The 23,152-nt window shown below is 41.1% G+C and overlaps 1 protein-coding gene across 2 annotated transcripts in view; it reads left to right on the top strand.

Moving 5' to 3' along the window:
- The window catches only part of LOC120917048 (receptor-type tyrosine-protein phosphatase beta-like), a 132,999-nt gene that overhangs the window by 35,716 nt on the left and 74,131 nt on the right, over positions 1-23,152 (top strand). For both annotated transcript variants that reach the window (XM_040328048.1, XM_040328049.1), the window contains exons 13-17: positions 537-806; positions 4,532-4,807; positions 16,878-17,132; positions 22,242-22,517; positions 22,604-22,879. In XM_040328048.1, the coding sequence (XP_040183982.1) occupies positions 537-806; positions 4,532-4,807; positions 16,878-17,132; positions 22,242-22,517; positions 22,604-22,879 (1,353 nt within the window). The remainder of the gene's footprint in view (positions 1-536; positions 807-4,531; positions 4,808-16,877; positions 17,133-22,241; positions 22,518-22,603; positions 22,880-23,152) is intronic.

Raw genomic sequence — 23,152 nt, 5'->3', positions numbered from 1 at the left:
GCTCGCTCACACAGCGCGGTGGCATCGCTGGATCCAGGGACAAGGTAAGTAAACCCTGCCTATGGATGCTGCGAGGCGAGCCCGAGTCTGACTCGGGGTTACCGATTGTAGCCAAAAAATTCCACCCCGAGTCAGACTCGGGAACACCGCCAGGGAGGTTAAGCGGAGCAATCAGGCAGGATGTATCATAATTCTGGATTTTTAGCACTAAGTCAGTGATAACAACCCTATGGGTTGATTACTAAAATTACTTGATTACTAAATCTGGAGCGTGCAAAATCTGGTGTAGATCTGCATTGAAAACAATCGGCTTCCAGTTTTTATTTGTCAAAGCTTTATTGAACAAGTTAGGAGCTGATTGGCTACCATGCACAGCTGCACCAGATTCTGAGTGCTCCAGTTTTAGTAATTCAACTGCTGTGTCTTTTGTAAGCACATAGACAGGCATAAGGGAAAATGATAAAGTTTACAAGATAACGATTTCTTTTCTTTGCCTCCAGAATTGAAAATTATTGAATTTTTATTTTCTTTCCCAGATCCAACTCCACCAGGAAGCATACATTTTATTGCAATTGGGACAAACACCACTACATTTAATTGGGGAGAACCAGAAAACATGACTGTTTTGACAAAGTCATATAATATAAATTATTATTGGAATGCTTCTTCCTCCAATACTGTGCCAAGTTACTCTCCAAATGTCACACTCCAGAGCCTAAAATCTGGAAGTAATTACACCATCACTGTGGTGACAGTCGGAGCCCGGGGGTATCAGAGTAAACCTGTCAGCAGATACGTTTTCACAAGTAAGTTCTTATCATCTCTCAGAATGCCAACTAAACCAATGTTGACCCTCCAGCTACACTGCAAGAAGAGGTAGACTTATCCAAGAAGTATAGCCGCTTTTTGGTAGAGTATACCATGGATCAGTTTAGACCTGGGAGATGTATTTGCAGAGTAGGAACCATGCTTGATTGTGCTGGAAGGGAGAGCTCATGGAAACTAGACCAGAATCCTTTTGAAAAGAACAGACCTAGGAGTTGGATCAGGACTCACTGAAGTAGGAGGATGGTCCCATGTAAGAGCTGGTGATATGGGATCTCCTAGGGTGAGGCGTTTAGGAGCCACCTGCTATTCAGGGACCCCCCTTACCCCGATGGGAGTTTGGGCTTCACTACATGCTAACCAAAGGTCATGACCCCACGGTTCCCTCTGCTCGAAGTACCACAAGTCAGAGGTTACCAGGAGCAGTCATGAGGTTAGGACATGCTGTGGACACGGATGGTCAGGAGCAATCCAAAGGTGAGGACGGACGGGCAGCAGTTATGGATAACCAGCAACAAGCCAGAAGTCAGGATGGGCAGCAGACATGGATAACCAGAAGTTAGTACAGAGAAATTAAAGGAAGAAACGATGAATAGCCAGGAAATAGCCAGATGTCAATACATAGTAATCAATGGATGACATAGGCTGGAGAGCAGGTAGGCATAGCAAGGGCTCAGCAACTAGCTTGAAAAGGCATGGCTTTGGTAGGGAAAACTGCACCAAATTTAAATATGGTAGGCAAGAAAAATGAGCCACTCCAACAGTTTACAGCCCAACAGAAGAAGGAGAGTGCTGCATTGACTGATGCATGACAGGGGAAGGACAATTCTGCAGAAACTGGCTGTGCCCATTCAGGGAAAGGGCTCTGCTCCGATTGGTTTTGCCCTGTCAGTAGATGAGTATGCCTCTGATTGGACAAGGCTACCATCCTCTAGGTAAAACCCAGATGTTTATACGGCCATGTGCATTAGAGGCAGAGTTGACATTGGATCAAGGAAGGTCAGTAGCACTGACATCATATCTGTTTGTTAGGAGACAAATCACTGCTGATTTCATTGAAGCTGGTAGACCACAAATGTGGCTCAAATAGGGCACATAGATAATACATAGTACAAGTATTTTATTTATATTAGCATATTAGAATCATTACCACTACTGTGTCTGCCCATGACCAGAAATCTGTAAACTATTTTACATCTCTGTGTATTATGAGATTAATGTTCTGAGACTATACAGTATAATGCTTCATATTTTTACAGAAACCACTACAAGGGTCTCTAATCTGCTGTTTATTGTCTCAGACAGGTGGAGCAATCAATGATAGGTAGGAGGGCTACTGAGGTCCCTCATTCAGAGGACATGTGGCTCGAAAATTAAAGGGTTGTGCTATCTAGAGCAGGGGTGCCCAACCTTTTGAAGAGCAATGGCCAGTTAAGCGACTTGGTAATTGGTCGCGGGCCACACTATGGGCCCTCCGATCCACCCATATGATAGGGGACAGATACCCTCCTTTTTTTTATGGGGATCAAATTGGAGGTAGGTGGGTGTAAACGGTCACAAGTCTGTTTATACAGGTGAATTGAGGGTCCACTAATCGTATGAAAGGGGGTCTAAAGCTGCTTTAACCACTTAAGACCCAGACCAATATGCAGGTTAGGGACCTTGCCCCTTTTTGCGATTCGGCACTGCGTCGCTTTTACTGACAATTGCGCGTCGTGCGACATGGCTCCCAAACAAAATTGGCGTCCTTTTTTGCCCACAAATAGAGCTTTCTTTTGGTGGTATTTGATCACCTCTGCGGTTTTTATTTTTTGCGCTATAAACAAAAATAGAGCGCCAATTTTGCGCGCGCGACCCACGGTTGGGCTCTTAAAGGCGACGTACCTGTACGTGCCTGTGCCCAGCCGTGCCGTTCTGCTGACGTATATGTGCAGGAGGCGGTCCTTAAGTGGTTAACACTGATGCGCTGTGCACCTGTGGCTTTCCTGGGGGCTAGCTGCACTTTGCCATAGACTTCTATTATATCTTGCAGATGTGGAGAACTGTCTGAAAGCGCACCAAACCGGCAGGTTAAAACAGAGTGCATTTGGTATCACTCCTCTTGTGGCAGGAGCCAGAGCTATACAGGAAGCTTCAGCTTATGTACCTCTGCTGCGCAGCCGCCTGCTTCCTCTACTGCTGTCTTCATTCACAACACTGATGCTCTGGGATGGTGGGTTGGAAAACCACAATCTGGGTTTGCCAATCCACCATCCCAGAGAAGGAGGTCGTGGGCCACAGCAGAGGGCTCTGCGGGCCACATGTGGCCCCCGGGCCACTGGTTGGGTACCACTGATCTACAGTATTCCACTGTTGGGATACTTCTGATGGAGTAGAACCTACTATTACTCATCCCTAATGTGTTTATTACATTCAATTCGATTATTCAATATATATATAATATTATAATTATTTATTATGATATTTTACTACAAAACAATAAAGATACACTCATATTAATACTTCTACCCACCGAATTAATGGGTTTTAACGATGACGTGCTTTTTCTAATAATTACATTTCATAAAACTGTTATGTTTTGAACCAATAAAAGTTATTTAGTGCTTTGAAAATCTGGTGGTTGAATCCTTTACATTCCTGGCAAAAAAGTTACCCAGAAGTCAAAGATAACCCTCTAAGCTGGCCACACGTGTATTGAAATTTGTCTGGTTCAGCAGTGACCAGCTGAATTTCGATCCATGTATGGCCACTGTGGTCTTAGAGAAGACGATCTACTGATCCACTTCTGTACAACTATCCTGTAGTATTTTTCCTGTCCGATTGGCACTGCAGGTTATAGCCTGCAATGCTGGTCAGTGTATTCTGATGGTGGGGAAATTTCCCAATTCTCAGAATACAACGACTGAACGGGGAGGGTGCCCCCACGCGTATAAAGTGTGTGGATGGGAGAATCAGGTTAGCCCTTTTTTTTCAACCCGCTAGTTGAACGGAAAAAAAACGGACCCATTTATGGCCTGCCTGAGGCCTCGTACACACGACCGAGGAACTCGACGGGCGAAACACATCGTTTTCCTCGTCGAGTTCCTTGTTAGGCTTGTGGAGGAACTCGACAAGCTTGCTTTGCGTACACACTGTCAAGACAAAATCTCCTTGTTCTCAAACGCGGTGACATACAACACATACAACGGCAGGGGAAGTTCGATTCCACTGGCTAAACTCTTGGGGCTGGTTTTGCTAATCTCATGTGTTTGCGTGTTAAATAAAACTTTGGTGAGAGACGATTTGCACTTTTCAGTCTGTGTTAATGTGTTATCTCCATTACAAATGCTACTTTTACTCCCGTCTCATACTTTATTCTGAGCATGCGTGGGTTTCTTAGCATACACACGCCCGAGTTTCTCATCGGAAACCAGCCCAACCAGGAACTCGACGAGCCAATTTGAGATTCCCGTCGAGGAAATAGAGAACTTGCTCTCTTTTTGGCTCGTCGAGTTTCTCGACAGTTTCCTCGACGAAAATGTACACACGACCGGTTTCCTCGGCAAAAAAATATCTCCCAGCAAGTTTCTTGCTGGTTTTTGCCGAGAAACTCGGTCGTGTGTATGAGGCCTGACACTTATACTATTAGATTGTATCTCCTTCAATGTAATTTAAGTGTTTTTCTTTCTCTTATATTAAGCTCACATGTGTGTATTCTACTTTCTAGAACCATATTCTGTGAACCAGCCACAATACTTCAATGTGACTTCAACTTCTGAGTCCTTAAATTGGATCAGACCGGATGAATCTCAGAGTTCTTACACATACAGAGTGCAGACAAATGTCACATCATCATCTTCACTGATAAATAATACAATAGTGATTAATCAATCAGCTACAATAGTGAATCTGACCCCGGGAGAAACATATACATTCCTGATATATACAAGAGCTGCCGATAATTCCACTGAATCTGATCCGGTGTCACTAACTACCTGCACAGGTGAGTACAGCCGCAGTCCTGCTTGTATCTCTGTGGGGGGACACCATGAAAATACTTCTGTCAGTTTGGGAAGAGAGTGTCCCTTCAAAAGTAGGTATTGTTTTGCCAGGACGTATCGGATAAAGTTGATTTGCTTTTTCTTATATACATAGAACTATTTTTTTTATTAAACACGTGTTCACTAGTCGATTGCAACTTACATTTTTTAATTGACTCCAAAGCTTTTTGTTAAAATGGTTGTATCCCCTACTTGGACATTATAATAAGGCTTACCTGTAGGTAAAAAGAATATCTCCAAAACTGTGCAGGTTTAGGAGATATTGACCCTGCATGTAGCTGCTGACGACACCAGCGCATGCGCTCTGCAGATTCGCTGTATCCTGCCAGAATGGAGGGCTTCCTGGCAAATGCGTGGGAGTGACCTCATCGCGGCTCCAGCCACTCACATTGGTGGAGACAGCGATCCCAGAAGAAACACAGAGGGAACATATCAGCTCCCCCCAGTTTGACCTGAATGTGAGTGTGTATTTGTAGACATGCTATTGTAAAAGGGAATTCATTTTGGTACCTTTGTCCTGTCAAAATGTATAAAGGGAGTTGGAAGGAGGCTAAAGTGAACTTTTGTGGTACAGTATGTATAACTGATTACCAGTCAAGGTTATAAAGTTAAAAAGTATTTATTATTACTAGGGTTGTCCCGATACCGATACTAGTATCGGTATCGGGACCGATTACGAGTATTTGCGGGAGTACTCGTACTCCCGCAAATACCCCCGATACCCAAATAGAATACTTGCCCCCCCCGCCGCCGCCGCCGTCACCGTCACGCTGCATTCCGGCCGCCGTTCGCCACATCCCCGCTACCGCCGACTGGGTAATACGCGCCCGGGAACATTACAGCTTTGAATAGCTGTAATGATTCGCGCCGCGCATAGACACTCCCCCTTGCTCGGGTGAACTGTCCAATCCCGAGCGAGGGGGGAGTGTCTATACGCAGCGCGACGCCAATCATTACAGCTATTCTAAGCTGTAATGTTCCCGGCGCGTATTACACAGTCGGCGGTAGCGGGGATGCAGGTAAGCGGGATATGGGGGGGAGACATGGCTGCATAATGGGGGGAGACATGGCTGGATAATGGGGGGAGACATGGCTGGATAATGGGGGGAGACATGGCTGGATAATGGGGGGAGACATGGCTGGATAATGGGGGGAGACATGGCTGGATAATGGGGGGAGACATGGCTGGATAATGGGGGGAGACATGGCTGGATAATGGGGGGAGACATGGCTGGATAATGGGGGGGGACATGGCTGCATCTGTGGGGGGACATGGCTGCATCTGTGGGGGGACATGGCTGCATCTGTGGGGGTACATGGCTGCATTTGGGGACACATTTAAAAAAAGGGGAGACATGGCTGGATAATGGGGGGAGACATGGCTGGATATGGGGGGGACATGGCTGGATATGGGGGGGGGACATGGCTGGATATGGGGGGGGGACATGGCTGGATATGGGGGGGGGGACATGGCTGGGGGGACATGGCTGCATCTGTGGGGGGACATGGCTGCATTTGGGGACACATTTAAAAAAAAGTATCGGTATTCGGTATCGGCGAGTACTTGAAAAAAAGTATCGGTACTTGTACTCAGTCCTAAAAAAGTGGTATCGGGACATCCCTAATTATTACAAAGATAGACAAAGTTCATTTACATATTCATAGAATAAATATATTATATTGTGACAATCATACAATGACTCATGTTTTACATTCTATTGTTACCAATAAAATATCCAACCATCCACAGTATATGCATTATTAAATAATACTAATAATGTTCTTTCTGTGTAGTTATGTGACAAAAATCCATATGTACCATCTGACAAAAAAAAAAATATACATGTATATAGCTCCTGAGGAAGCAGATATTACGAAAAAAACTCGAAACATGTAGAGCCTCTATACATATACTGTGGATGGTTATATATTTTATTGGTAACAATAGAATGTAAAACATGAGTCATTGTATGATTGTCACAATATAATATATTTATTCTATGAATATGTAAATGAACTTTGTCTATCTTTGTAATAATAAATACTTTTTAACTTTATAACCTTGACTGGTAATCAGTTATACATACGGTACCACAAAAGTCCACTTTAGCCTCTTTCCAACTCCCTTTATACTGAATGTGAGTGTATTTTTATCACTACCTTTTATAAATATTCCAATACATTGTGTTTAGAAACACAAATTTATCTACACTGTACTCTTGAAACTACCAACTGTGGAAGGGAGCTCTACATCCTCACCACCCTAACAGTAAATAAAACCTTATGCAGTTTAAGATTGAACTGCTTCTTGTCCAACTTCATTGTGTCTGGCAAATGCTGTAAATAATTTATCGATCATTCTAAACAAAGTAGAAATGTGAAGTTCATTTCGTATCGAATTGAAATCCAGACACATTTTTCGTTATTCAGAAATTAAGATGTAAATGAAGTTCTGAATTACAATAGTAATACATTTAAACGAATCCGAAATAACGAAACAAAACAATATTCCAAATTTGAAAAGTTTTCAGATTGAATTTGAATAGTTTTCAAATCAAATTAGAATTTCCGAAGAGAATAAAATAGAATAGAAAATAATAGAAAATAAAGGAACGGAAAAGAATAGAATAGATAATACAAGAATAGAATAGAATGTAAAAAACAATAGAATAAAACAGAATATAACCATTTCTCAAAATTCAAATAGAATGAACTTGAATAGAATAGAAAATAATAGATTAGAAAAGGAAATAAAATAAAATAATAGAATATATCAATAGGGGGGGCGTGGCCTAACTCCGGACCAAGATGGACGTGTGACTCCCGTCCTCCGGCACACAGGAGCGGCTAAAATAAGCTTTACAGCTCAGGACAGGAGCTCCACGGATGGGTAAGGGCGACCGCAGCGCTGCTGCCTCCCGCGGACCACAAAACACGGCCCAGCCGCAAAACATTTGTATCCCCGCGATGTTCCGGACCTCGCTGGGAGAAGGCCTCACATCCGCGGCCTCGCCTAAGCAGCACACGCCGCTCGGCGGCTCCAGCTCTATCGCCGACGGACCGCAAGTCACAGCGGGCGTCATACAGGGCACATCCACCATCCCTGCATTGTTTAAACAACAGAGGGAAGAAAGCCACGCTGCAGCAGCTATCCCACAATCACTTGACCCACTAGGAGGCTCCTATCCCATCATGGATGGCTCACCTCATGGCACGCAGGGGCTGCAGGCCCAATCAGTGCAATCACTCCATCCTCCTCCTCAGCCTTCACAACCTCTCTGCCTAGCTGATTTACAGGCAGTGGCTCATGACATTAAATCTGCCATATCTGACCTCAAAGCTGACATCCAGAGTGTAGCAGGGCGTATGGGGGCAGTGGAGCAATCCACAGCAAGACATGCAGAAGCCATTAAGCAGGTCCAGAAGTCCTCAGATCTACATCTGTCCCATCTAATTGACATTACTCGCCATATAGAGGATTTGGACAATCGCGGAAGGAGGCACAACATTAGAGTAAGAGGTGTCCCTGAAAGCGCAGACCAGAACCCTGTAGAACAAACTGCGACACAGATATTCAATGATCTCTTGGAAAGACCCCCTGACTCCCCCATTGAATTCGAGAGAATCCACAGGGCCCTCAGGCCTAGGGGGAGAGACAATGAACCCCCCAGGGATATTGTGTGCTGCCTTGTCAACTTTCCACTAAAAGAGGCTATACTTAAGAAGGCAAGGGAGAAAAACAGGGTCATTTTTAACGGAAATGAGATTAAACTCTACCAAGATCTCTCTAACATCACTTTGCAACAGCGCAGAGCTCTAAGACCACTCTTAGAACAGCTAAGATCCAGAAACATCCCATATAGATGGAAGTTCCCGTTCTGTCTCTCTGCTACATGGAGAGGCCACACGGCACTGCTTCGCACACCTGATGAACTTCGTTCATTCTGTGAAACCCTGAACATCCCATTTGTAGATGTCCCTGAGTGGTATAACTCATTCATGATACATGACAACTGGATCGAAGTGACCAGTACCAACAACCCGAGAGCACAGAGGACCGGAGACCGGCGCCGCAGACTTTCCTCGCCCCATCGCAACAGAGGAGGAGCAGCCCGAGGAAGTCCCGACTTGTCCCCACCAAGACGCAGAGACCGCCTGGACCGCCCTGATCAGATGGACACCTGACATCTCAACCTTTGTACCACAGTAATGATCTGTATGAAGCCTACGAACATTTATACATAAGATGGAAAACATCCCACCTCATGGGTGGGGGAAGGAGAAAGGAAAATGAGAGACAAAGGCTTCACGAGACTATTGAGAACCTATACTGGTTGAAATGACAAGGACAAGTCAACCATATAGACAAACTGTATCTCTCCTCTTTTTGCTGGGGACATGTACCCCTATCTTGCTGGTTCCTCCCTGGGCCCCCCCTCCCAAGTTTCGTTTTTTTTTTTCTTTTTTTTTTTTGCTCTTGCAGGTAATCAAAGTAAACAAGAAGCTACGTATGAAGAGAAATACGCGACCCTCAAGTTTACTCATTATTATTCAGGACTGAGATGCTTCTGTTGAATACTGCTATTATGCCTGCTACTTACCAGACAAGACGGTTAACTTGCTGTAAGTACCCCTTTTGACCCATGTTACCTGTTCCATAATCCCACACAGTAATAGGGGTACACGTATTGAGTTTTGAGATGATTGACTCTGAACAATCTTAATCTTAATCTTCAGTAATATACGTTTAGGCCACTAGAGGCCGCTCTTCTCTGGTTGCTTACATTGTTATTATATTTTCTATACATGTTTCTTGAAATATACTCCCGTCGTGGGGGGAGGAGGGGGGTGGAGGACTGGGGGGGTTACTGTCGTAGTTAAGATCCAGTCAAAAGCATAATTGATCCATCATAGGTTGATTCTCTTTGGATTATATTAAGAGATCAATGAGGTCATAAGGTAATGGAAGTATGATCCAGGTATAGATCCTACAGTTGCGCCCTACTCTCAGAATGTCCTAAATATGCTAGCATATATTATTAAGTTAACATAATCTACCTTACGCCCCTGAAGGAAGGTATCCTCATTGGAGATGTAGGTGGCGGAAAACTTTGCGGAGACAGGTACCATGCGCGATATGTCTCACTATCTGATAATTCTGTCTTTCTTTTTGCTTTTTTATGGGTTTGTTTTTTTTTTTTTTTTGCTTTTTTAAATAGGTAATTTGTGGTACTATTTACAGAAGTATCAATTCAATATAGTTATAACAAAATTAGTAAGATAGATGATGCGTTTCTATATAATCTATAAAACTACCCATAGTATCACTAACTCATTGGGGATAATGTGCCAGGCAAATTTATTTATCAGTTTTAGGCCTAGGTTTTATCTCAAAATAACTATGAGACAGACAGTTGAAAGGGTTGGTAATACTTTAAAACTGTAAAAGTGATAATATGTCGATTGGTGGAGCTGTTATTGTTATAAGTTGCTTATTTTGGTTGTGTCGCCAGTTTTTTTTTTTGATTAATAGAGATTGTTTATCTGTATTTTACCCTGAGATACCCACCAGGGCCCTCTGACGGTAGCTCACAGCGCTATTAGAAATGTCAAAGAAGTAAAAACTTTTTAAACTGAAGTTTGTCTATAGGTGACAGAACGTACTAACATGTCTTTTCCATGCTCACGTAGTGCCCTTAGCAACTCAAAGTAGTCTTGCAGCCTTTACCCTAGTTACTATTCATCCATTCACCTGAGCTTGACATACGCCATTTTTTTAGATAGCCGCTCCGGAGTGCCCACACACCTAATATATAGAGAAATCTCTGAGGTGCAGGGAGACCTATTATATTGGTCTTTTTTGCCCATCACAATTTCTACCACTATTCTACTTCACCTACTATATCTTGATCCGAGTGGACACTGTTCCCACACAAGGGGTGTAACTTTTTACACCCTTTGATACTACCGGGTTGTACTATTAGAGCAGACCTTCAGGTTTAGGTCTACTCCCGGAATTCCCTGCCCAACTCCTTTCCCCCTCCCGCTCCTAACCCTCCCCCCCCTTTTTTTTTTTTTTTTTTTTTTTTTTTTCTTCTTTTCTTCTCTGCACTACTTTTATTTATTTATTTTTCCTTTCTCTTTTCCTGAGGAGATTTTTGTTACAGTGCGAATATGTCACCTGATAACCATCGCTCTACTCCATTAGCGCTAAAGCTACTCTCTATAAATGTAAAAGGACTCAACATTCCTGAAAAGAGAACTAAACTGCTTAATGATTGCCATAAACACAAAGCCGATATTGTATGCGCCCAAGAAACCCACTTTAAAAAAGGCAAAATACCGAAATTTACTGATAAACGATTTCCTCTAGCTTTTCATGCATCCAACCCTGACGGGAAAACAAAAGGAGTCTCAGTGCTGATAGCAAAACACACCCCATTCCAAATACAAGACACTATGCTAGACCCAGATGGGAGATACGTATTTCTTAAAGGGAAACTTAGATCACACCAGATCACTATTGCAAGTGTGTATGCCCCTAACACAAAACAGGTAGCATTCTTTCGTAAGATTAAACAATTGCTGACCACCTTTGCTTCAGGTATGCTCATACTAGGAGGTGACTTTAATGTCCCTCTCAATCCCATTTTAGATACTTCAAACGGAGCGTCGAGCCTTCCTTATAGAGCACTGAAACAAATTAAACTTCAATTTCAAGGTTTAATGCTACATGACGCCTGGAGAACCTTAAACCCGCAAACCAAAGATTACACATTCTTTTCAGCAGTATGCCAAAAATATTCTAGGATAGACCACTTTTTTCTATCTCAAGCAGACTTAAAATTACTGAAAAGTGCCACAATTGAGCCTATGTTGATATCTGACCACCACCCAATCACTATGACATTAATATTTCCAGACCGAATCACTACAACAAAAACGTGGAGACTCAATTCATCTATCCTGAAAGACCAGGTCCATGTACATTCCTTTAACGATACACTGACAGACTATTTCTTACGGAACGAAAATGGAGACACCTCACTCCTGTCCCAGTGGGAAGCACATAAGTGTGTCATGAGGGGGGAGTTCATCGCCGCAATAGCCAGACAGAAAAAAGACCAGCAGTTGAGGATTAAATCCTTGATCGCTCAAATACAGACATTAGAGGCAGCTCATAAACAAACTATTGCAGCGCATACCCTAGAGGAGCTGACGAATGCCAGACTATCCCTGTCGGAAGAATTAAGCTTAAAGACTAAAAGACAATACATACTACGTCATAAAATATATTACGAACAAGGTAACAAGAGTGGTAAACTTTTAGCGAAGGCGGTCCAAGATAAAAAGGCTGCTGCCACAATCCACCAACTTAGAGACAACACAGGCAAGATACACTCCTCTAACGAAGAGATAGCAAAGCAATTTGAAATGTATTATCAAACTCTATATAACTTACCCTCTAACCCAAAATGCCCCCACAATACGGCTAAAAGATCACAACTTATCGAAGAGTTCCTACAAAAATACAGCCCACCAAAAATACCTGACAATGTAGCACAAGATCTCGACGCGCCCATATCAGAATGCGAATTTGACAAGGCCATTAAAGACATGAAAGTAGGAAAAGCTCCAGGTCCGGATGGTCTTCCTCTAATGTACTACAAGACCTTCACAGACATATTAAAACCCAGATTTCTAAAAACCTTCCGAGCCCTACACTCTGAGCAAAACCCACCAGCCCAACTACTAGAAGCCCATATATCTGTAATTCCCAAGGAGGGAAAGGATCCTGCCCAGGTTGCAAACTATAGACCAATCTCCCTGATCAATGTAGATGTTAAGATATACGCCAAAATACTAGCTAATAGACTCGTCCCACTGCTAACTTCCCTCATCTCCCTTGATCAAGTAGGGTTTATCCCAGGCAGAGAGGGACGTGACAACACGATTAAAGCGTTAAATGTTCACCATTGGCTTACTTCTAACAAGGTAAAAGGCTTTTTTTTGTCACTAGACGCCGAGAAGGCGTTCGACAGAGTGGCCTGGGACTATCTTGACGCGGTATTGAAACATATTGGTATCCCTCCCTTAATGAGATCATATGTTCAAGCCCTCTATGTAAACCCGGTTGCAAGAGTACGCGTCAATGGCCACCTGTCGGACGCCTTCAAACTACGAAACAGAACGAGACAGGGCTGCCCCCTCTCCCCTTTACTTTATGTACTAACATTGGAACCCTTGTTAAATAGAATACGGGAAAACCCAGATATCAAGGGAATACAAATAAATGACAAAATGTACAAGATAGCCGCATTTGCGGACGACATGCTTCTCTTCCTTTCGCTTCCCCATATATCCCTACCCAATCTACTACAGGACTTAGAACAATTCCAAGCAATATCTAATCTAAAAATCAATCACTCAAAATCAACCGCGTTAAATATTACGTTATCCCCGGGTGAGGTGGACCTTTGTAGGAAGAACTTTCCATTCACTTGGGCAGAAAATTCCTTTACATATTTGGGTATTGTGATTCCCAAATCTTTACCTGACTTATTCAAATTAAACTTTACCCCAATTCTAAAGGAAACTAAAGAAGATCTCAAGAGATGGAGCTCCTTAAATGTCTCCTGGTTTGGCAGGGCCTCGTTGATTAAAATGACAATACTACCCCGCTTCCTTTACGCTATGCAAGCGATCCCTATCAAACTTCCTCTTGCCTTTTTTGTCGCCTTTCGACAAGCCTGCTCTTCTTTTATTTGGAGAGGCAAATCCCCAAGATTAAGATTTACGAAACTGAATTTACCCAAACACAAGGGAGGGATTGCACTTCCTGATCTGCGTAAGTATCACCAAGCTGCCCTTTTAGCGAGGATAGTGGACTGGAACAACCACCACTCAATAAAGGATTGGGTCACATTGGAGCACTCACAATTTGATCAACCAGTCAGAAATCTTCCTTGGATCAACCCGAAACACCACCCTTTAGCTGCCAAACATCATCCTCTCATTGGCCCCACCCTAGAAATATTTCGTACCACATTCAAAGCAACCTGCCCGTCACCATGGCTAGGCCCACTTACCCCCCTAAACAACAATCCTGATTTTCCTCCTGGATTAGAACGTAATTTCTTTCCCAGGACTTGGCCACACAGGGAAAAACGGATTCTGCACTTTTTTAAGTCTGGTATCTTATTAACTAGAGATGAAGTGAACAGAGAACTAAAGCCGACTGTATTTTCACACTGGCAATACTTGCAAATCAAACATTTCTTGACTGCTAAAGAACCTATCCGTATCTGGTCTCGACCCCCCACAGTTTTAGAGACCTTGGTTTTGCAAAATAAACCACAAAGACATACTATTTCTATACTGTATAATTCTCTATTTGAAACCGATGCGGACTTCTCCAGTGCGCCCTGTCTGGCATGGGAAAAAGATCTCAACCTGACCTTCACACAAGCAGAATGGGAAACCATTTTTATGTACGCCCACAAGGGCTCTCTAAATGTTGCCACCCAAGAGTGTGGCTATAAAATTGTAACCAGATGGTACAGAACTCCCACCTTGCTCCATAAGTTTTCATCCCAAATCTCTAACAAATGTTGGAGATGCAATGCAGGGGAAGGCTCGATGCTTCACATTTGGTGGTCATGCCCATTAATCCAACCCTTCTGGAAAATGGTTCATGAAACTATTACCTCAATCACATCAGAAGACCTCCGACTAGAACCGACACAATATCTGCTACACCATAGTTTAATCCCCAGAAGGAGATACCTGAAATCCCTCACAATGTTCATGATAAACGCGGCTAGACACTGTATTCCTTGCCACTGGCGTTCAACTATCACACCAACAAAGAAAGAGTGGTTTCGCAGGCTAACTAACATAGAAAGAATTGAAGAACTCATTAGCACTGCGCAGGAACGGATCACTACATTTAATGCGACTTGGTACAAATGGCTTGAGTATAAGAGCACCCCAGAATACAAAACCTATAACTTGTAATGCCTGAACCGCAGATCTGTCTACTCTGAGATTGATGGTTTAGCCGATTCTCTCCTCTCATACGCGCCACACATGTCTTTCTTTTTCTCTTTCTCTGTTTTCTCTTTTTTTTTTTTTTTTTTTTACCCTACCCCCCCCCCCCTCCCCCTCCTAGGTCAATCCTTTCCCTTCCTGAACCCTGAATACAGGTACACAACTAAAGGATGAATTTTTTTTGCTTATACCAATACATCAGGCAAACTTCAGTTTATTTCATATGCATAATGTCTACACCATTCCTTTTATCTTGCTCATACCTGTAAAAATTCTGTGTTCTGAACTGTTGAACATTTTATGTGCTCAAAATGTATTTTCTTGTTGTCTTTTGCACTATTATATACTCAATAAAGACTTATGGAATAAAAAAAAAAAAAGAATATACTACAATAGAATCAAAGAGAATAGACTATAATAGAATGAATATAGGCATCTTCCGAAATTCAAATTTCAAATAGAATAAATTTGAATTTGAATATCAAAGAATAGAATAGAACAGAAAATAATAGAATAGAAAATAGAAGAATAAAATAGAATAGAAAAGAACAGAATAAACAATAGAAAAGACTAGAGTAGAAAGAATACAACAATAACCGCTTTCTGAAATTCAAATTTTGAATAGAATAAATTTGAATTTGAATCGAATATTATAGAAAAGAAAAGAATAGAACAGAAAATAAAAGAATAGAATAGAAAAACAATAGAATATAATGGGATAGAAAGAATATAACCATCTTCCAAAATTTGAACTACAAATAGAATAAATTCAATATCTATTATATTCGATTTGAAAGCTATCCAAATGGAATTTTAATCTCTTGCAGTTTAACCGACTTCTGAAAATTCTAATTGATTTAAATAAACAAAGCAAATTCCGAAAACAAATTAAATGAATTTAACCACTTCCCTAGAATGGCACGTACAGGCACATTGGCGTACCTGTACGTCCCTGCCTAGACGTGGGTCGGGTGTCCGATCGGGCCCCCCCCCCGCTACATGCGGCGGTCGGGTTCCCTCGGGGAGCGATCCGGGACGACGGCGCAGCTATTCGTTTATAGCCGCTCCGTCGCGATCGCTTCCCGGAGCTGAAGAACGGGGAGAGCCGTATGTAAACACGGCTTCCCCGTGCTTCACTGTGGCGCTGCATCGATCGAGTGATCCCTTATATAGGGAGACTCGATCGATGACGTCAGTCCTACAGCCACACCCCCCTACAGTTGTAAACACACACAGTGTACACCAAATCCTACAGCGCCACCTGTGGTTAACTCCCAAACTGCAACTGTCATTTTCACAATAAACAATGCAATTTAAATGCATTTTTTGCTGTGAAAATGACAATGGTCCCAAAAATGTGTCAAAATTGTCCGAAGTGTCCGCCATAATGTCGCAGTCATGAAAAAAATCACTGATCGCCGCCATTAGTAGTAAAAAAAAAAAAAATAATAAAACTATCCCCTATTTTGTAAACGCTATAAACTTTGCGCAAACCAATCGATAAACGCTTATTGCGATTTTTTTTTACCAAAAATAGGTAGAAGAATACGTATCGGCCTAAACTGAGGAAAAAAAATTTATATATGTTTTTGGGGGATATTTATCATAGCAAAAAGTAAAAAATATTGCATTTTTTTCAAAATTGTCGCTCTATTTTTGTTTATAGCGCACAAAAAAAAAACGCAGAGGTGATCAAATACCACCAAAAGAAAGCTCTATTTGTGGTGAAAAAAGGACGCCAATTTTGTTTGGGAGCCACGTCGCACGACCGCGCAATTGTCTGTTAAAGCGACGCAGTGCCGAATTGGGTCATTTAGCAGCATATTGGTCCGGTCCTTAAGTGGTTAACTAAACAAATTTATGCAAACAATGGATTGAAACACAACTATTTCTCCGTTCTGCAGAGGTCTAAATATAATGAGTCTTATAAAGCACATAACATTATGAATATTGTATTTCCAGTTCCCGGACAAGCTGTGGGTGTCACAGTGAACAATTACCGGTCGGTGAATTCTCTGGAGGTGAGCTGGACGGCACCAATAGGAATCGTGTCCAATTATAATGTCACCATAACAGGAGATGTAAATAGGACATTGCAGAATAATTCTACACAAGTGACCTTCAATGACTTACTACCAGGAAGGAATTATACCGTCACTGTACAGACAATCAGTGGGAGCTGCAACAGTCCAATCACTACAGCGACAGAGGCCACATGTGAGTATTGTCCACGAGTGATCTGTCTTATCTATGTATGATCAGAGTATGGGGGGTGTGATTGTATGGGTGCTGTAAGACCACAGGTGAGTATTTGTCATGATTGACTTTTCCAGGTGTGAAAACAAGCACCCAGAGGTGCTTACATGGCTTTTTTTATGTTCCACTTTTTACTAAAGACAGGTCTTGGCCAGCACATTATTATGCCTTTTCTTTAAAAGAGAAGTATGGATTTTTTTTAATCATGCTTACCTGTGTGGATGAAGCATCGGTCCCGATTCTGCTGCATCTGTCTACCACTGGCTCTAAGTCTGAGAACCGAGCGATCAAACATCGCTGATCACTCAGTTCTCAGAGCTCCCTGACGAGAGAGCTGCTGACTGTCAGTCACCGGATGTCTGTGCCACCCCCCCCCCCCGCGCTCACTGGAGCGCTGGGCTGTGTAGGGGGCAGGAGCGGCCAGCTCAGGCTCTCAGCGTCTTGATGAGAGCCTGAGATTTCTAGGCAAGTTCACTGCTATCTGTGAACCGATCACAGCGGTTTGCAGGGGTGTGAACTGTCTGCAGGAGAGGTGCGATGTGGGAACCATCACTGTAATCGCGCTGATTCCTGCATTGCACATATGTGAACCAAGGCTTAGGCTCGGTTCACGCTGCTGTGACATGGGATCCGACTTGTGCATACCCCAAGTCACATGACATGTCAAATTCAAGGTTTTCCTATAAGAGACGTCTTAATGAATACTACTCGCTCCGACTTTAGAAAAGATTCCTGCACTACTTTGGTCCGACTTGGGTACGATTTCAGCACTTGTACAGGCTCCTAAATAGCATCCAAGTTGAATCAAGTCAGAAGGAAGTTGCAGGGCAAAGACACAGGCAAAGTCGTATGACCTTGCCATCACAGCAATGTGAACTGAGCCTTTCATGATTAATCACAGATGTTTATATGACCTTTATTCTGTGCCCCTCTTACTAGAGAGAGACTTTGGTCACCACTTTGTGATGTCTTTCCTATAACCCTAAGGCCTCATGCACACTGGCTGTTAAAATAACGTTATAAAAACGTTTTAGCGTTTTTGCAATAGCATTTTTAGCGTTTTTCCGCGTTAGCATTATCTAGCCTTTTTTTTTAACAATAATTTTTTTTTTTTATAATTTTTTTTTTTTCAATGGATCAAAAACATAAAAACACGCTGGTGAGTGACGTTTTTGAGCATTTAGCAACGTTTATCAGCGTTAGAGCATTTTTACAGCTGAAGAACGTCTCTCAGAACCCACTAGTTTATTTATTTATTTATTTTACTGCTCAAAAACGCCACTACCCAAAAACTGCTGATAACAGCCTATCTGTGCATGGACACATAGGATGACATGATGGGAAGTTTAATGACTGTAGAAAAAAATGTCTACAGCCAAAAACAGCTGCTGTAAAAACGTCCAGTGTGCATGAGACCTTAATCTTTGTGAGTACAGAGTAACTAACCCCCTATATAAAATATATATATATGTATGTATGTATATATATATATATATATATATATATAAAAAAAAATCTTAAAGGACTAATGACATTTTTTTAAAACTACTGATGTAATGTTATATTTATGGGTGGAACTCCACTTGAAGACAAGAAGCAGGATCTGAGACAAAAGGTCTGCCTGAACAAGCAGGGGCCACTGACTAAGTACCAGGCTCTATTTGACTACCTTGGAGCTGCCATAATGGTGGATATGCTTTTTAATCCTCTGTAGGAGGCGTGAATTGAAGCTTCCATATGGGAAAACAGATCCATTAAAGTATATGATGTATATAACATTTGTCTGTATCTACTGCTCTTTATTTGACATTGTACACAAAAAATTATCCTCCACTGGATGTGTCCACACAGTGAAGAGTAACTGCCAGAATGTTGCACCATTCAGTTATCACAACTTCACTTTAAGTCGCCTGAAGCCAAACGCCTGAAGTTCAAAAAAGTTCTGGAGTTTTTTTATTTTTATTTTTTTTGTAGCTTGAATCGGGCAGAATTGAGCGTTTTTTGGCGCATCGTTATTCACATAGAAATTCATGGAAACGCGACATTTGCGCGTTTTTGTGCACATTCGTGTGTTTTGTTGTGCATATTTGCCCACTGTTCTGCTTAAATTAAAACAAGTTTAAATAAAATAGTAATAATATATGAATAAATAAATGTAGAATAATTACACAAATCACACATAACCTTAAATAAATAATACATAAATAAAATAAATGAATAATATGTAATAATACATAAATAAATAATAATTAACCCCTAACCTTTAAAAAAAGAAAGAAAAACAATTATTAATATTAATAATAATACAAAAATAATAATAAACAAACACCTAAACGCAAACAAAAAAATAAATTACTATAATAATAATAATTGTATTTATTTTGTGTTAGGGTTAGGGTGTTAAATCGGGGGTTCACCCAATTTTTTTTTTTAACATTACAGTCAGCCGAGTTGTTAGAATGACAATCGGCTGTTTTTTTAATTTCCTTGCCGTACATACTGTTTTATATATATATGTTCACCGTGGCTTCCGGGTATAATCTGCGGGACTGGGCGTTCCTAATTGATTGACATGCTTCCGACCGGCGCACACAGCACGTCACGAGTTGCCGAAAGAAGCTGAACGTCGGTGCGCAGGTGCCGTATAGAGCCGACTCGCAGTCCGGCTTCTTTAGGCAACTCGTGACGCGCTGTATGCGCGCCGGTCGGAAGCATGTCGATCAATTAGGAATGCCCAGTCCCGCAAATTATACCCGGAAGCCGCAGTGAACATATATATATATATATATATATATATATAAAACGGTATGTACGGCAAGGAAATAAAAAAAAACAGCTTAATGTCATTCTAACAACTCGGCTGAATGTAATGTTAAAAAAATGTTTTGGGGTGAACCCCCGCTTTAAGTTATTTATTATTACTATTTTATTTTTTAAGGGTTAGGGGTTCATTATTTATTTATCATTACATAGTATTCATTTATTGAATTTATTTATGATTATTTATATTTATTTGTGTATTTTACATTTATTTATTATTTTATTATTATTATTATTGGTAGTAGTAGTAGAAGTAGTAGTAGTATTGACACCCTAACAAAAAAATAAATAATAATAAATAACCCTAACCCCTAATCCGAACAATAACTCTTATCCCTTATCCTAACGAAAAAATGTAAAATAATAAATGAATAATAATAATTAAAACAAAAAAAGAAAGCTAATGGAAAAGCTGAAATGCCTAGCAACAAATAATGCAACAGATGATAGTTTCTCTATTGGCTAATAAAAAAAAAAAACGCCAAAGCTCAAAAACGTTGTATGAAAAAAGCACAAGTCGCGCAGAAAACGTGCAAAAAAAGCTGGAAAAACGCTCAAAACAGCTTAGCTCAGGTGTGAATGCAGCCTTAAGGCCCATACAAACAATCGGACTTTACGACAACAACAGTCAGTTTTATCGGACAATCCGACCGTCTGTATTCTTCACCGGACAATTGTTGTTGGAATTTCCACAGACAAATGTTCTCTGTGCATGCTCTCAAACTTTTCAACAGCAAATGTGTTACGTCGGATTATCCGATCGTGTGTACACAAGTCCATTGGACTAAAATCCAAAGTACAAACACGCATGCTCAGAACCAATGCTAAACATCAGACAATAATAGCAGAAGTTGCCCAAAGTGTGACGGTAAAGAGGTAAAAAAAAAAAAAAAAAAAGCGTGATTTGGTGAATGTCGGCTGAAAATTTTAATGCCGTGTGTATGCAAAACAAGTTCACGGCCAACGCCTTCGGACCAAAATCGTGTGGAAGTTCAATCGTGTGTACGAGGCTTTATAGATGCATCTTGGTGGTGCCACTACTGCAGTAGTACAAGCTTTTTTACGTGTTGCTGCAGACATAGAAAGCTTTACAGTGTTGTTAGAGAGCACAAGAACCCAAGTGTGTATAGATGGTGTATGATGATGTGTGATGATGTATAGATGGTGTATGATGATGTGTGATGATGTATAGATGGTGTATGATGATGTGTGATGATGTATAGATGGTGTATGATGATGTGTGATGATGTATGATGATGTATGATGATGTATGATGATGTATTATGATGTATGATGGTGTATGATGGTGTATGATGGTGTATGATGGTGTATGATGATGTGTGATGATGTATGATGGTGTATGATGGTGTGTGATGATGTATGATGGTGTATGATGATGTATAGATGGTGTATGATGGTGTATGATGGTGTGTGATGATGTATGATGGTGTATGATGATGTATAGATGGTGTATGATGGTGTATGATGGTGTATGATGATGTGTGATGATGTATGATGGTGTATGATGGTGTATGATAATGTATGATGGTGTATGATGGTGTATGATGATGTATAGATGGTGTATGATGATGTATGATGGTGTGTGATGATGTATGATGGTGTATGATGGTGTATGATAATGTATGATGGTGTATGATGGTGTGTGATGATGTATAGATGGTGTATGATGATGTATGATGGTGTATGATGGTGTATGATGATGTGTGATGATGTATAGATGGTGTATGATGATGTATGATGGTGTATGATGGTGTATGATGGTGTATGATGATGTATAGATGGTGTATGATGATGTATGATGGTGTGTGATGATGTATGATGGTGTATGATGGTGTATGATAATGTATGATGGTGTATGATGGTGTGTGATGATGTATAGATGGTGTATGATGATGTATAGATGGTGTATGATGATGTGTGATGATGTGTGATGATGTATGATGGTGTATGATGATGTATGATGGTGTATGATGGTGTATGATGGTGTATGATGATGTATGATGATGATGTATGATGATGGTTATGGCCTGTACTCCATGTAGATTAGAGTCAGCTGCAACAGTTACATTGGGAAGGAATATAAAAGATAAAAACATTTCATTGCCCATGTGCAGTGTGTGGAAGAAATACAGCGTTCGTTTAACACATTTATTAGTTGTTTTCTTTTTATTAAATTTACACTTTTCTTCCTGTGTTATTTTTTCCTCATTCTCTCATTCTGTTTCCCAGATCCTACTCCACCAGGAAACATCACTTTTAATACTATCGCAGCAAACAACATCACATTGTCTTGGGTACAGCCAGTAAATATGACCAATCTGGTAATGTCTTACAATATAACTTATGGGAACGCTTCTTCTTCTCCCATCATTGGGGCCCAAAAAAGCAACACAAACAGTACCACCCTTCAGAGCCTGACTTCCGGAACCAATTACACCATTTCTGTGATGACAGTCGGAGATCGGGGGTATCAGAGCACGCCTGTGACCGGATCTGTCTATACAAGTAGGTAGCAAAAACAAGAAAGCCTGTAATTGTTATGTCCATATCTTATTACAATTAAAGCTAGTACTATTATCTTTACTTTATAGAGCCATGGCCTGTGTCAAATCCGAATTTCGTTAATGTGACGTCAGATACTGTGATATTAAATTGGAGCAAACCGCCTGAGTATCAGAACACATACCGCTACAGAGTGCTGACAATTGTCACATCATCATCTACACTGATAAGTAATACAACGATGTATAATGAATCCACTACACTAAACAATCTGACATCTGGAGAAACATACACATTCTCTGTATATGTAAGAGCTGCTGATAATGTCACTGAATCTGATCCTGTGAACAAAACTATCTGCACAGGTGAGTAAACAATGATTTCTTAATAAATCACAGAAACAACATGTTTTTTATAGAGAAATATATTATATATATATCGTGTTCAAAAGGCAAAATGTGTGTTAAAATGTAACATTTTCATAAAGCTATAGTCCAACCTTTTTTTTCTGAAAAACAGTATTTCTTGCAGTATTTTGTGAAAAACGTACTTTAATCATCTCTGTTGCTTGTACATTTACAACCAAAAACTGCCTATGCAGATAAGTGGTGTCTGTAGATAAAAACAACCTGTGCAGC

Source organism: Rana temporaria, chromosome 11 (assembly GCF_905171775.1).
Source record: "Rana temporaria chromosome 11, aRanTem1.1, whole genome shotgun sequence".
NCBI classification, from domain to species: domain Eukaryota; kingdom Metazoa; phylum Chordata; class Amphibia; order Anura; family Ranidae; genus Rana; species Rana temporaria.
The sequence above is the reverse complement of the archived record's forward strand: the minus strand, read 5'-3'. Positions and strand labels throughout refer to the sequence as shown.